Source organism: Homarus americanus, unplaced genomic scaffold (genome assembly GCF_018991925.1).
Source record: "Homarus americanus isolate GMGI-L3 unplaced genomic scaffold, GMGI_Hamer_2.0 scaffold25827, whole genome shotgun sequence".
Lineage (NCBI taxonomy): Eukaryota > Metazoa > Arthropoda > Malacostraca > Decapoda > Nephropidae > Homarus > Homarus americanus.
The window spans coordinates 9,034,524-9,049,906 of NW_024738300.1; the positions used below are offsets into that span (position 1 = coordinate 9,034,524).

General features: G+C 36.1%; 1 protein-coding gene across 1 annotated transcript in view; it reads left to right on the forward strand.

The window, feature by feature from the left end:
* Positions 1 to 7,297, forward strand: part of LOC121873963 (nuclear receptor-binding protein homolog) — a 61,189-nt gene extending 53,892 nt beyond the window's left edge. The window contains exon 11 of the mRNA XM_042377842.1: positions 113 to 7,297. Within this exon, the coding sequence (XP_042233776.1) occupies positions 113 to 283 (171 nt within the window). The 3' untranslated portion in view covers positions 284 to 7,297. The remainder of the gene's footprint in view (positions 1 to 112) is intronic.
* The last annotated feature ends 8,086 nt before the right edge of the window (positions 7,298 to 15,383 follow it).

Here is a 15,383-nt window from a genome sequence, read left to right on the forward strand (position 1 = left end):
CAAATATAATTTTTGTCTTATTTTGTTCATTAATGTACACTCTGAGTATAGTCTTATTTCTAATGGTGTGAAAGAGCTGACTTTGCTAACAATCATCATTATGATCTTTCAGATGGACAAAGATGAAATAACTAGTTTAATAGAAGACCATTTAACACGAGTTCGGAATGGATCGACCATGTCAATGGCGACCGGCCGCAATGGCACTCTAGGAAACCCTCTACAGAATGAAGATGGCTTATGTGTGATGCACCCCCCAACCATCACCACAGCAACCAGATAACACCCATGATCCTCCTTGCACCCTCAAGCACAGCCTCACAATATTACACACCACACACAGTTTTTTACTAGGTAAAAGCTTATTAAGAGGTTTGCCTCTTGGAACTGGTTGAAGGAACTTTTTTATGTGCATTTATGGAAGGTGGAACAGCTGCCAGATCAAATGGTCTTGTGTTGTCATACTTGAATTTGCTCAGTAACTCAACATTAGGATATCATTTGTTATGTGGAAGCATTTGGACAGTGTCAGGTGCATTTGGGAGTCAGAGTGCTGGGAAAACTTAATTTTAAATAAGATTTTTTTATTATTATTGTTATTTAGGTACAATTACAAGTGACCTCCCGAGTATTGTGATATGACAAGTGTTTTGGATCCCCTCAGAAGTGATCACTAACATGTAAGGTTCTTCCCTGTATTCCTTACCTGCTCCATGCTTAAGCCAAATAGGAACATAGATAGTTTCCCACAGAAATGTATATGTAGCTTCTGGGAGGGTGACGGCCACAAGAGAGTGAATGCGTGAGAGGCTGGAATATCACTAGGGATATTTACTACAATTATTACAGTAATGACAACTTGTTGATTGTTTACTTTTCTCTTCTGACCTAGACATTGCCCTCCTAATCTTTCATCTGGGATAGATTTAGGGGCAAGTGAATTATCATGAGATAGTTCAGCAGTGAAACATATTATTTTCAGGAAGAGTTAAATGTTATAAGTGTTCTCCGTCTTATTTTTTTGTATTTGAAGGATCATTATGATGAATTGCCTATTTTTTATGAAAGGGACATATCACTGAAATAAGTAATCTGACTAAAGTCTTGTAATATGCTTGTCTGTCTGCTCCTCTTGTGGTTAACACATCTATGCTTGCAAGATTGTATGGCAGTGTTGTAGTTGTTGTTCAACCATGTGCCTGTAAATGGATTACAAGGATCTGATTTTTTTCTTTTGTAGCACTCCATTAATTTTGTTCCATGTTGGCCTAGATCCATCATTTCTTTAATTAAAAGTCTCCAATTTTTGTAAGGTGGCACTTATTGGATATGAAGGGTCAGCCTAGTCTGGGGTTTTGAGAAGACTGTTGTAAGCTTTTCACTTACCAGATCTCGTGGGTGAAAATGTAATGTTCTTAGTCTGTACTGTGGTGCCCATTGTTTATTAGAAGAATTAGTATAAATTAATTTTTTCCTTTCAAGGAAAGAAAAAGTGGTGTATTGTACTGTATTTTGAAAAAGAAAAGAAAAAAAGGATTAAGCTGGGCAGCACTGCAAAGATACAAATGTATGTTTAAAAAGGCCTGGCTACTTGGTAGATCATGACAGGTGAAGGAATAAAGATCAATATATTTGGCACAGCTTTTGTTAGTATTCCAAGGAATATAGGTGGTTCAGGAAATATGGTGATACTAATAAGATCTTTATATATCAGTGAGATAATTATCTTTTTATTGGAACAGTTTCAAAACTTTGGTAAAGAATCATTGATTATGACCCTTTCTGCAGCTAAATCCAGTCATCATCAGGTAAAGTGTGTGCTGTAGTTACATCAGGAGAGCACATACATGGTCCCCTCTGTACCCCTCACTGTCATGAATCTGTTATATTAGTTTTTCTTTAAGATTGTTTCTTACTGTATGATGAGAAAATTCCCTGAGCTTCACAATTTTTATTAGGAGACTAAAAGAGAAAATCCATCCATATCTCATCTTGCTCAAAACATAGAAACTGTCATAAGTAGATAGTGGTTTGTTCACTGTGGCAAATAGATGTCTCTTAAGGGCACTCAGTGGTAGTGCACCTCTTATGCTATGGCATACTGTACTGTATACTGTAAAGAACTTTGGAGATATTAGGAGATAGGAAGGATAAAAAAATAAAAGGAATCATGTCTTTTTATAAAAATAACCAGGTAGCTTTTTCCTTGTTTTTCACACCATGCAGCATGAGTAAGTAAATTAGTTAAATATAAGATAGGCCTAAATAAGAGGTGAATTCAGTGCACAAGGCTTATTAGATATCCAGCAGACAATATTTTGTATCACTTGAGTTATTGAAATGTTAATCACAGTAATAATGTAACCAAAAAGAATCATGATTTGTGTCTTTGATATAGAATCAGTTGTCGTCATGAATTTTTTTTTAATTAAGTTAAAATGATATATAAATACTGTAATGGCCTTATTGTAGATTGCTGTTGTCTTCTACTACATGGGTTTGTGTTTGTGCGATCAGTATTTAAAGGTTGTAGGTCTGAACAGAGGGCATTATATAGTGTTTGTTTCTTGTTTATAAGGTTGGAGGTAGCACAGGAGAAAAATAACAATGTGTTAAAATTAAAGTAATGTTTATTCTGGCAAATAGTTTATTGTGATCACAAAGTTTATCTTTATCACTAAGTGTTCCAATGTTAGGAAAATCCTGGTACTTTATTTATATTACTTTGTATATACTATTTTCTAATGCCATAGTATTTGCTGATTTCCAAATTTGATAAATTAAACTGATGAAGGTGAGACGTGTCATTTTTTTTTTATTTACATGAGAAGTGTCTTTAACTTTTAGGAAATGTACCAATTAATCCAGTATGTTTTTCAATTTCAAATAATGCCATTGTTTGATGTTGATTCCCAGGAGGCAAAGTTTATAACTAAAATTGGAGCAATTTGTGAAAGAAGTGGCATAATTCTCATTGAAACTTGAATACTCCTCCAGAACATTGTAGATTACGTCAGCAGTGAGAGAATGAACAGAATGTATTTATTCATTTCCAATTGCAGTGTTATTAATTTTGATACTGATGGGCATTCATTTTATTATCATTAGTATTCTTCCACAATTTAAATAATTCATCAGAATTTCTGTAATAATTGGTAAAGTTTTTCAAAATCTTGGTTAAATCTGTGAAAAAATAAGGTAAAGTTCAAAACATTTTTGTTACTGTACTTACGAGAATAATCATGTTGCTGGTTGGATCCCGAGAGTATTTACTACAGTCAAAAATTAGCATGTACTGGACATACCTCATTCAATATGGGGAGTCGACAAAATTTTATAGTACTGTACAAGGAATGTAGATAAATTGCAGCATTGTCTTAAAATTTATTTGAAATTTTCATTTATTTATTTAAATTTTTTTTTTAAAGAACTTTCTCTGACATGAGATGGAGCAGACACAAGAGGAGGAATTAGACAATTCCTGAAGGAAAAAGTTACAGGTTTGGAGAATGTTAATATTTATGGTTAATTTTGTATGTATATCACTGTGCAACATTGCCCTATTATTAATAAAGATTTCTTTTTTCTTGGCATTTTTTATGAATAGTTTTACAGAAGTCAATACAATAATTTAAGTTAATGGTAAGGTTTGTATTGATAAGGAGCAAGATTGTTTACTTTGGCATTAAAACTCATCCTCTTGACAAAAATGTTGGATTTATGGACTTTAGAAAAACTATTTTTTTTTGCTTTGTATTGAATGAAGTCGTCATAAAAATGATGTATCCTAGAATGATGAGTTATTTATAGAATGAGTTGTACTGTTTGATGAAGTTGTTTAGTTTTATTGAAGTATTGACTTGATAAGGTTTTTACTGTATTGTTACTTTGTTTCCCCTGTGTTTTTTCAAGTATTAATGAAGATGAAATTTCACAAGAGAACCAATGAAATAGAACACCCATACAACAAGCTAAGAAGACATGTCATTCCAAATTATCTAAATTTCTCCTCTTTTTCCTTTTTCATATTTTATAGGGATTTGTACATGAAGGATGTTCGTAGATTTAAAAGAACATTGAATATTATGGCTCTAGAGGTAGTCAACTGGAAGTGTGATATATAAAAAAAAAGATAACTGAAGGTATTGATTTAGCTGGAGGCCAACCTTGACAGGCAAACATGACCGTGGGACCCCCTTTTAAACTCTGTCTGACACTACCAGCAAATTTTTAGATTAAAATCTTGGTTTGCCAATTGTTTTTGTAGAAGACAAACATTTGTATTAAGAAAATAATGAGAGTATCTCAAACTTATTTGAACAGTAAAAGAAACTTAGTCAAACTGTAACTTTTAGGTATTTTTGGTGATCAACGTGTGGTTTTCTCCATGAAACTCAGCCATATTAACATAATTAACACTGCTTGTAAGAGCCATTGCAGGATTAATTGATCAGCTAATATGGAATTTATGGTTCTTGTAGGTACAGTAAACTGTATGATGTCTACAGTATTTTAGAGTACAGTACAGGTGTATATCTTTAATTTATTTGTTTTGACCTTTAAGGTGAAGTAAAATACTGTACAAGATAACACACAGTGATGTGCTTAACGCCTCATCAAAGGTTTGGTTATTCTTTGATCCTCATAACTTGAATTATAAATGTAGTAAAATGAAGAAAGACTGTTTTGTTTACTGTTATAGGAGTAATATCCAAATACAAGCACAATGTTATTAATATGGTTTGATGAACATTGTCTAGGTGTTGCCATGACTAATGAGACAGTGTTACACATAATAGATGTTTTGAACTGATAAGTAAGTACTTTAATGACAAATTTTGTGTGATTGAAGATGATAAGTTATTTTCCCCAAATCTTTCAAGTATTGTCTCTGAGTTGAATATTAAGTATTATTTGTTTTAGCACATTTCAATAATAAAGTGTAATACTGAAACATCAAGGTTAGAAACTTAGAGTAACTGGTAGTGTTTTGATGTTGTGACAGTGCAAGTGCAAAGCAAATGTCAAATTACATAAGTGTTTGCAATTTGTTCTTCATTGCAGTGCAGAGTTTTCCATAAATTTTTTCTCAACCATTTTGCCCTGAGGGTAAATTGTCTTTCATACTTCCATACTGTGGGGTCTGGCAGAAATCAGTGAATAGCATGGGATCATTGTCCAATTAAATGAATGTTGATGATGTAATCATTCAGTTAGGAATTATTATATCCAGCAGCAGAAACAGATGTGAAGATGTTAATACCATTTGTTTTGGGCAGACTAAGTTTCCCTAAAATAATAGGAAATGAAGTTTTCACAGATGTCATAGAAGTATGGAGAACATAACAAAACTGAAGGACAATTTGAGAGTAATATGGATTAAAAGAGAGTTAATAGGCATGCTGTACTTAAGAGACCACCAGCAGAAGGCACAACTTTAGGACTAGGTTTGATCATCACTGAGTAACAGTTAACAAGCTGTGTCAAGCATAGGATGCCCTTACTTCACTTGATAAATAATTGTTTTAGGGAATGTAGACATGTGAATGTTGTATTATTTACACTACTGTACACACCTATCAGGGCTTAGAGAAAGCAGTGATATGCTACAAGTGCTGATCATGAAATCATTGAAGGAAGTGGGTTTAAAGTAATTTAGGGGGAAATGGTACCCATATTGTTTTTAATTGTTACCTGAACAAAATTAATGACTTGATATTATCAACTTATTTATTTATTTAATTTTTTTATTTAATTATTATTATTTTTTTATGCATACAGTACAGTGCTTTGATTTACATTTGTTATTTTTTCCCCTTATTCTTTATCCTGCATATAATTTTCTGTAGGTATAAAATGTATTAGTCTTACAATGTTTGTTACATGGTTACTTGATGTCAGAAGTTATCCACCAAATACTATGATACTCATATTAACATGTACTGTACAGTACACTACTTGATATCTATACTGTATACATTGTTTTCCTAAGTTATGTTGTAAAGGTTTATCATATATGGGACACAATAATTTTAAACCATGTTGTAACATTCAAAGAAGTACATATCTCATGCAAGATTTAATAGTAATTAATAATTTATTTCCAGTAAATTCTTTTTTCTACTTCAAATGTGTAGATAGCTTTTAAAGATTTGTTTTTATTTTGTAATGATTATCACTTATTTTATCTAAGTTGGTCTTATATACTGTACCAGCATTATTTTATCTAACCAGTGACAATAACTGAAATTTTTGTGGAAATTATAGTTTTGGGCAGTTACAACAAATATTGATATTGATTATTACACACTGTTAAAGAATGATCATAATTGTCATAATTTTAATCACTGAATATCTGAAATAATTTAAATGTTCATGGAATATTGATATATGTTCTTGTATATATACATATTGATAAATTACACTTCATGTGTGTGTTGATGAGCTGATAAAGTGGGGTTTCATCTCTCTCTTTCTCCTTGTGATAACATTACCCATAAATGACTCCTAACTAGTGTAAGAAATGGGTTAGATAATGTTTTAACCAAACTAGAATTGTAATCAAGTTTGGTTGTGCCGTAACATTAGTTGTCATACAGTATAATTTTTTTAGCGAGTTGGAATTGTACACGAGTTGAATTTCTTGTTGTTTTGATTATCACCAGTTTTATTTAGTTAATTGGCAGGTACCTCACCATGTGTAGGTTGTAAGAGAATGTTATTTTCAAGCCTTTGAAAAATACAGTGGCACATAAGTTTGAAGCAGACTTTTGTGAGTGCAGGAATGGTCTCCTTGATATAAACACACATAAAATATTTCTTACTATCAGTACTTATGGTTAAGTGGTTAAAGTAAACTTATTATTTCATGAATCAGAATTACATTATTGATATATAACTTTTTATGACTGGTTTACTTCTTACTTGGATAATATTTACAGCCTGACTGGACAACCTTGAACTCAGTAACTTTGTCAGTTTCAGTAGCTGTTTGGAGTAAATAATAGAGTTGTTGAGCACAGCCTTGATGCTGGTTCAAAGTAAACAGTGTGTTGGTTGGCTCTGAGGCACAAAGTATGAAGCATGTGTGAGTGGAGGATGTGTATGTGAGGCTTTGCTTTTGTAACCGGCCAAATAATTAGGTTTTCCTCTGGTCATATACTGTACTATTTTTTGGCAATTTATTTGATGCTTCATATTGATTTTGTTAATCATTCATTTAGTATTCTAGTGTACTCAGTGTATCCACAATGGTTCCTAAATACAGATTTTGCATTTCTGTGCACTGAATGCCCATGCCTGTCAATTTCACTAACCCTTATTTACTGAATTTCATATTTTTGTAAACTTTACTCATGCCACCAGTTCTTTCACTTTGTAGGAAACAAATTTCCAAGGCAGTATGCAGGATGAGTATGGCTGTCAAAGCTAGATGAGACTCTTATGTGCTGTAAGGTCAAGGCTTTTCCAGGTTAGGGCTTTCCCTGTTTGGGGCTTTCATAGGTCAGGGCAACCCTTGTTTAGGGCCTAACCTGGTCAGGGCTTCCCAGATTAGGGCTTTCCTAGAATCAGGACTTTCCCAGGTAGGGGCTTTCTGTATACTAGTATCCTGAGGGTAGGGAACCATTGCCCTTGTTGCCTCTTGGTGGTGCTTACTGATTCCCAGATGGTGCAGATGCCTTTACTCTCAAGTATGCCATGTTTATGTCATCCTCCTCATGGCTGAAGATGTGACAATAACAATGTTCTGATTAAATTTACTTTGACCTTCACAACAGCTAGAGCGCATCAAAGTCACTATTGGGTCATTGATCAGATTAAATTATCTTTATTTTTGCCTTGTAACCAATTGATAATAATCTCTCTACTCATTTCTTTAATATAGGGTAAAGTTTACAACTGTCAGTTAGGTTTTGACCTGATGAGAACCCATTAATATGCTTTAATCACATTACCACAGGACTTTTTCATGGATTATGGGTGAGGCAGTCATGTGGTGTACCTCATGACCATCCTTTATACACCCACTTAAGGAAATTCTGTGGATGCTAGAATTACTTTTCTCATTAAAAAAAAAGACTGGCCAAGATTTCAAATGAGTAATACCTTTTAATTTCTTTTTCTTAGGTTTATATGTAAATTTATGTATTTGCAACCAATGTGGTGCAGACTATATATATATTATATATATATATATATATATATATATATATATATATATATATATATATATATATATATATATATATATATATATATATATATATATATATATATATATATATATATATATATATATATATATATATATATATATATATATACAGGTTGACAACCCTTTATCCGAAATTCCGAAAACCGAAAAAAAATTTGTGGAGCTTTTTTTTTTTGGGATAGCCCACCCGGGCACAGGTCATTGACCCACATCAGGGCCTGGGGGGTGAAAATGTAATAGTAATAATAATTATAATAATACAATAATAAAGGTAATAATAATAATGATAATACAGTAATAATAATAATTATTCATAGTAAATAAAATTTTTAATAAAAATACACAAAAATAAAATAAGAATGATAACAACAATAATAATAATAATAATAATAATAATAATAATACTGTAATAATGAAATAATAATAATAAAGAATACAAGAACGAAAAAAAGATCAAAAGTGAGAAACATGACCTAGACCTATGAATTATTATGACAATATTATTATACAGTAATTATTATTATTATATTTTAGCCCCCAGGCCCCAATGTGAGTCAGTGACCTGTGTCCGGGTGGGCTGATCCCTGGAGAGAGAGAGAGAGAGAGAGAGAAAAAACATTCTGAAATCCGAAAAATTCCAAAAACCGAAATGCATCTGGTCCCAAGGATTTCGGATAAGGGATTGTCAACCTGTATGTGTGTATATATATATATATATATATATATATATATATATATATATATATATATATATATATATATATATATATATATATATATATATATATATATATATATATATATATATATACTGTATATATATTATTATTATAATTCAGGCGTAATGTTGGAACTTTGTAATATTCTTACATTTAGCCTTGATAATTTTTTGCTCAATGTTGTATTTCCCATTAATGGTGAGGAAGATGTGTTGGCCAGGGAGGGTTAGTGTAGGCAGGAAATGCTTGTTTCACTTGGCGCAGCAACAGCAGCAGGTCACTCTCGCCTGTCACATGTAGGCTTTGGCTATCCCTTTAGCTTTTCTGTGAAAAGCTTATTTTGGCTACATAGTGCAGAGGGTATCTGATAACTAAAGGTATCTTCTGTGTAACTCTTATGACATACAAGCCCAATCTTGCACATTATGAGGCCAGACCTTGTCCCGGACTCTTGTGACGGTCCGTGCTACCTACTGGTATCACTTTGCAACCTCATTATCATGTTACAGCTATGCACACCATCATCCCAGTTTCTTTCTCAGAACTGGTTATGCCGGCAATATACTTCACTATCAACTAGTTGCTTTCCTTTTAGAAGTAAATGCATTATAACTCTTTAAGTGGATAACTAGGGAAGTTCTCACAGGGTCGGCATATTTTTGCAGTGAAAGGATATAAATTTGTATCAATTTGTAAGGCTACATAGCTAATCCATGTGATATTTATAAATTTGAAATACCAAATCTGCTCTGAATCTTAAATTGACCTAAAATTTTAGTTATTTTAGTTCAGTACAAAGAAGAAAAGTGTGAGTGTAGTTCTATTCTGGAAGTGTGTGAGTGGTCCACTCCAGCTTGACTGACCACACAGGGGGGTACTCATCTGGTAAGCTATGATACCACAACCAGCCATGCTGCATATAGGCAATACACATAGCTTAGCAACGTTTGCTGTTAGTGGTGATTAGCTTATGCTACTCTGAAAGCTCTTGTTACATTCCAATTCTGACTAGAATTCCATATGGCGGGTGAACAGTTAGCGTGACTGGAAAATGGTGAACCAGCTGGTGCTCGTTCACTCGCACATCTTCCTGTGTTTTATGTCACAAGTGATCTCATTGTGGACCTCACACAATTGTAAGTCCTGGATTACCAACTCACTGCACCACAGCTTTCTATCCACAACGATTACCATTATCAATTGGGTCACAGACAGAAATGCCTTCACTTATAATAAATAGTAGTAAAATCATGTATGTATTGAAATTACTAGCACTGTTTCACAGCTTTTAGCCAGTGAAAAAAAAAATTGAGATGCTAATTACTTTTGGAAATTGCTTGGTTAAGAAGAAGATTCACAGAACATTATGTAAGTTTCAAAATGCTGACTTTGCGTATGTGGTTTATGATGACCAAAACATCCTGTTGTTATAATTGACATGTTGTAACAAGGTAAATGGTGGCAATCCTGTAGGGTTCAGCACTAGATCATGAAATGTGCTTTGCAGCTAAAGGTTTTGTTCCAGCCTTGGCCTGTACTTCATTACATTTATATGTTCCCTGCTGCAAATTTGTAAAAACACAGCTCTCAAAATGAAATTAGATATATGATATACTTGCTGTTTTATTTGTATTTTCCTTCTTGTTCTCTTTAATTTTGTAGAAAAATATTAAATACCTGTACATTGATGAAGGGATACATAATACATTAGAAGCCTGGTTATCTGTAGTCTGGGTAACCGTCAGACGCCACTAACCGGCACCAAAATGAAATTATAAAAATTTAAAATTCCTCCCAAATTAGCTAGAATCCTAATTTTTCATACCTTGCACAACAGGGATGAGCTGCCATATTTATTGCGATGATAATACAATTTATACATAACATATTATACAATACAATAGCACATATATATGTACAAAGAATAGCTCCTTCACTCAAACTACTCTCTGGGCAACATGACAGAGTTCAGTCAGGTGAATCACAGACGTGTGGTTACCGCGCTGTCCTGTGTGTCTGCCATGATCTCGCATCAGGAGGGAGCACAGCCACACAGTTAAAGCCCACTGCCTTCATATACTGTACATACACACCCATGCTCTTCATTTTTCTTATTTTGTTATATATTCTTTGTTTCTAAGCTACGTAGTTTACATAGAGTGGAATAGCTGTAAATAAATCAATTTTTCTGAGATGAATTTGCGAGGTCAGCCTGTAGCACTGTCCATTCTAGGATTTATTGGGGGATCCTAAGAGCGAGGTTCAACTTCCTTATATTGTGATCCAATTGAAGTCATGTGCGAGTCAGAAGAAGGACCAAGAAAGTGTAAGGGTTATTGAGTCATATTTTCTGAGCACCTCTACTGTTAGTTTGTAGTTCTATAATGTACATGATAATTTGATACTGTATACACCACTGGACAGTTTTATGAATATGCTAAACACGTGACTGTTTGGTAGATTCTTTAAATGAGCTCTTAAGTTGAGCTGGCAGAACTGCATGATACTAAAGTTATGAAGTCTGTCACTAAGCTTCATTATACTTATATTCTGTAGATACCTTCCCTGTAGCTGAATAAAGAAAAAATATCACACACAACTTCAGACACTTGTGCTACCATGGTTGATTCATGGATCTGTGGTCTCAAAATTGAGTCACTTGTCATTTTTTTTATTGTTTGCTCTCCAAAAACTGTAATATGTCAGCTTTGAAATCTGAAATAGCCCTTAGGCTTCAGAATAGGAATTGCAGATGTGATATTCACAGTTGGTTTATTAAATAGATTTTTTAAAGTAAACTAATGTACAGGTTTTCTTGTTGACATGATTATGCCTTAGATAATGACAATCCTTTATTGTAATTTTAAATATTTTGCCATTAATGAGTAAAAAGTGTCCTTTCAGTAAGTTATGCCGTGACAATCATGTACAGTACATTGTACACTCCAGTGAATGCTCAGTGTACAAACAAAGATGGCTGCCGTGGAAGATCATAGAAGACACTCGCCTCATGACTGGCTAGCAGATAAACAAATATGGAGCCTAATATTGTAATTGTAGTGTGGATGCGTTGGTAAGTATTTAGATTGGTTCATGAGTTACTATAAATAATAAGAATAGCAACAGTTATGCAAAAATCGTCCACTGATGTTATCTGGATTTATTGTCCCATTGGTAGATTTGCAGTATAAAATATTAAGTATAGGTGTATGGGTGTATAATTGATATGAAAGGTATAACTAATTCTAGTAGCATATTTTTGTTTTGGCGCATTTAATCGTCAGTTTCCTACTAATTCGCTGTATCTCTTATAATGTCCGTCGATTTCATTGTGTTAATGAGTGTTCTGGTGAATTTCACATTAGTAACTGATGAGATTCGTTGAAATCTGTCTCCGGGAAATCAATATGTTCACCCGGAAACATTTCAATCCACAAACTCTCTCACCATGATCATTCATTGTAGAGTACAGTATATGTATTTCATGCACAAAACCGTCAGTTTTTCAAGAGTGGGGTATCTAGCATGCATGTACCTCGCAACATGTACAAATTTGTATTCGGCGATGCGATATAAATAAAACACTTTCAAGTTTTAGGTACAAATCAAGCGTAGTTACTTAATGCTCGCTTACCCCCCACTTCCCCATCTAGTGTGGACGAATCTTGTCATTTACGTACGAACTGAAAAAAAAATAAGCTGTTCAATAGTTACGCATTCGCTGCTGGTAGCTTTATATAAGTAACGTTTACTAGATTTTGTAAGCTTCCTAGTACAAATTTACTTTGTCTACCAGCTTTACCTAAACAACCACATCTACCTGTAATTATTGAAAGAGAATTGTAGGGTTCGTGTGAATCTCGGTAGTGTGATAAAATTAGGTCTTGGAGTGTCTTCTAATCTTGTGTCAGATACTTTAGCTTTGTTTTCACCTTTATGAAATTTAAAAGACCTGTTGCTACACTATCAATCTAAAATGCATATGCAAAGTTATGTGTTCAGATTAAACGCAGTGATTAGCGTTTTAACACCAAAGGCAACTGAAATCCCTAAATGTAAAGAATAGTACAGTACAGCGTAATAAATGGGCACCTTTAAAGAGGTGCCACAGTTCGTAGTCTAATTGTATACATCAGTCGTCACCTTCCAGTGAAAACCATAAATGTATCGATTTATGAATTGGATCTAAATATACTGTAGTGGCTCCTCTCCCCTACAACTCCCAAATGAGCTCCGGCCGCGCGCCTACCAGCCAATCAGCGTACAGCGAATCGAATCGAAAAATGATAGTGACAGGGGGGAAGGAGGTTCAGGGGAAGGATAAAGGGAGGATAGAAGTGAATTTTAGAAAGAGAGAACAGGTGCAGTGGCTAAACACCGCTTGCGTGAGGGGGTGCGTACAGCCGAATCGAATCGAAAAATGCTAGTGACAGGGGGGAAGGAGGTTCAGGAGAAGAATAAAGGGAGGATTGAAGTGAATTTTAGGAGGAGAGAACAGATGCAGTGGCTAAACACCGCTTGCGTGAGGGATTATAAGATGGGGGCAGCAGCAACAACCCGGCTGGACGCGGCAGGGAGGCGACAAGACAAGGCCAGGCTAGCGTCAGGTCAAGCGTCAGGTGCGTGTTGGGTTGGGCAATGGATGTTCAGTGCTTGGTCGGCTTGATTGTGTTTTGGTTTCTTGTGTGGAGGGGATGTCTTGGTCTTCTTAGCTTGATGTAGATTTTCTTCTCACTCTCCTCCTCTTCTTGCTCTCTTGAATTGTCCATTCGTTTGTGTTTGGGTCTTCTTGTTCGTCTTCCTCGTGTTTTAAGTCCTCATAGGTGTGGAAGAATTCAGAGAGGGAGAGGTTGACCACGTGGGCTTCAGCACCACAGGCCTCGTGGGCTTCAGCATCACGGGCCACGTGGTGTTCTTGGTTCTGTGTGGTGGGCTGCTTCTGTTGAGTTTTCTTTTCTTGGTTTTTCTTTACTGCTGGTTTTTTCTTTTCTTGGGAGCGTACAGCAAGGAGGGCCTCTTTGTAGCTCAGTTTTTTCTCAAGACGAGCCTTGGCTACCCTGCATTCCTCCTTCCATCTGGGGCAGGTCCGGTCGGCGGAGGAGTGTGGGCCACCACAGGCAACGCATTTTTTCTCTGTGTTGGGGCAGGCCGTGTAGCGGTGTCCAGGGCTGCCACACATGGAGCAGGTGTCTTCCTGCGCCTCACACTTGTTTACAGTGTGTCCATAGTGCTGGCATTTGTAACACCGTTTCGGTCTGCAGTAGGGCTTGACTGGCATAGTTACCCACGCCAGTTGAGCTTCCTTGGGTAGGGTGGAGTGGTGTCCGATGAGGGCAGTGGTGTCGGACAGCTTCTTCACAACTTGAAGCTGCCCCTTGAGGAGCTCACTCAGCTCTGCTTTGTCCATGTGGGCAATTTCGGCGTGGGAGATTACACCCAGCTTCAAGTTGTCCCACATGAAGGCAAACATTTTAAAAGGAATGCCGTTGATGTCTGGGATCTCCGCGAGTTGAGCGGGCATGCCCTTCTCGGCGAAGGTGATCTTGATGTCACCATGGAGCTTTAGGCGTTCTACCTTGGTGACCCCCACGATCCCATTAGCTTCGAAAAGCTTCTGGAGAACTAGGAGGTTTAGTTTCTTGGGGCAGGTCGGCGTGTCCGGACGTATCCGCGCCACGTTAACAAACTCGTAACCGTTCATGGTGAGGGAGAGAGAGTGTGACGCGTACAGCCGAATCGAATCGAAAAATGCTAGTGACAGGGGGGAAGGAGGTTCAGGAGAAGAATAAAGGGAGGATTGAAGTGAATTTTAGGAGGAGAGAACAGATGCAGTGGCTAAACACCGCTTGCGTGAGGGATTATAAGATGGAGGCAGCAGCAACCCGCCTGGACGCGGCAGGGAGGCGACAAGACAAGGCCAGGCTAGCGTCAGGTCAAGCGTCAGGTGCGTGTTGGGTTGGGCAATGGATGTTCAGTGCTTGGTCGGCTTGATTGTGTTTTGGTTTCTTGTGTGGAGGGGATGTCTTGGTCTTCTTAGCTTGATGTCGATTTTCTTCTCACTCTCCTTCTCTTCTTGCTCTCTTGAAGTGTCCATTCATTTGTGTTTGGGTCTTGTTGTTCGTCTTCCTCGTGTTTTAAGTCCTCATAGGTGTGGAAGAAGTCAGAGACGGTGAGGTTGACCACGTGGGCTTCAGCTCCACGGGCCTCGTGGTGTTCTTGGTTCTGTGTGGTGGGTGTCTTCTCTTGAGTTTTCTTTTCTTGGTTTTTCTTTTCTTCTGGTTTTTTTTTGTCTTGGGAGCGTACAGCAAGGAGGGCCTCTTTGTAGCTCAGTTTCTTGTCAAGACGAGCCTTGGCAATCCTGCATTCCTCCTTCCATTTCGGGCAGGTACGATCGGCGGAGGAGTGTGGGCCACCACAAGCAGCGCATTTTTTTACAGTGTTGGGGCAGA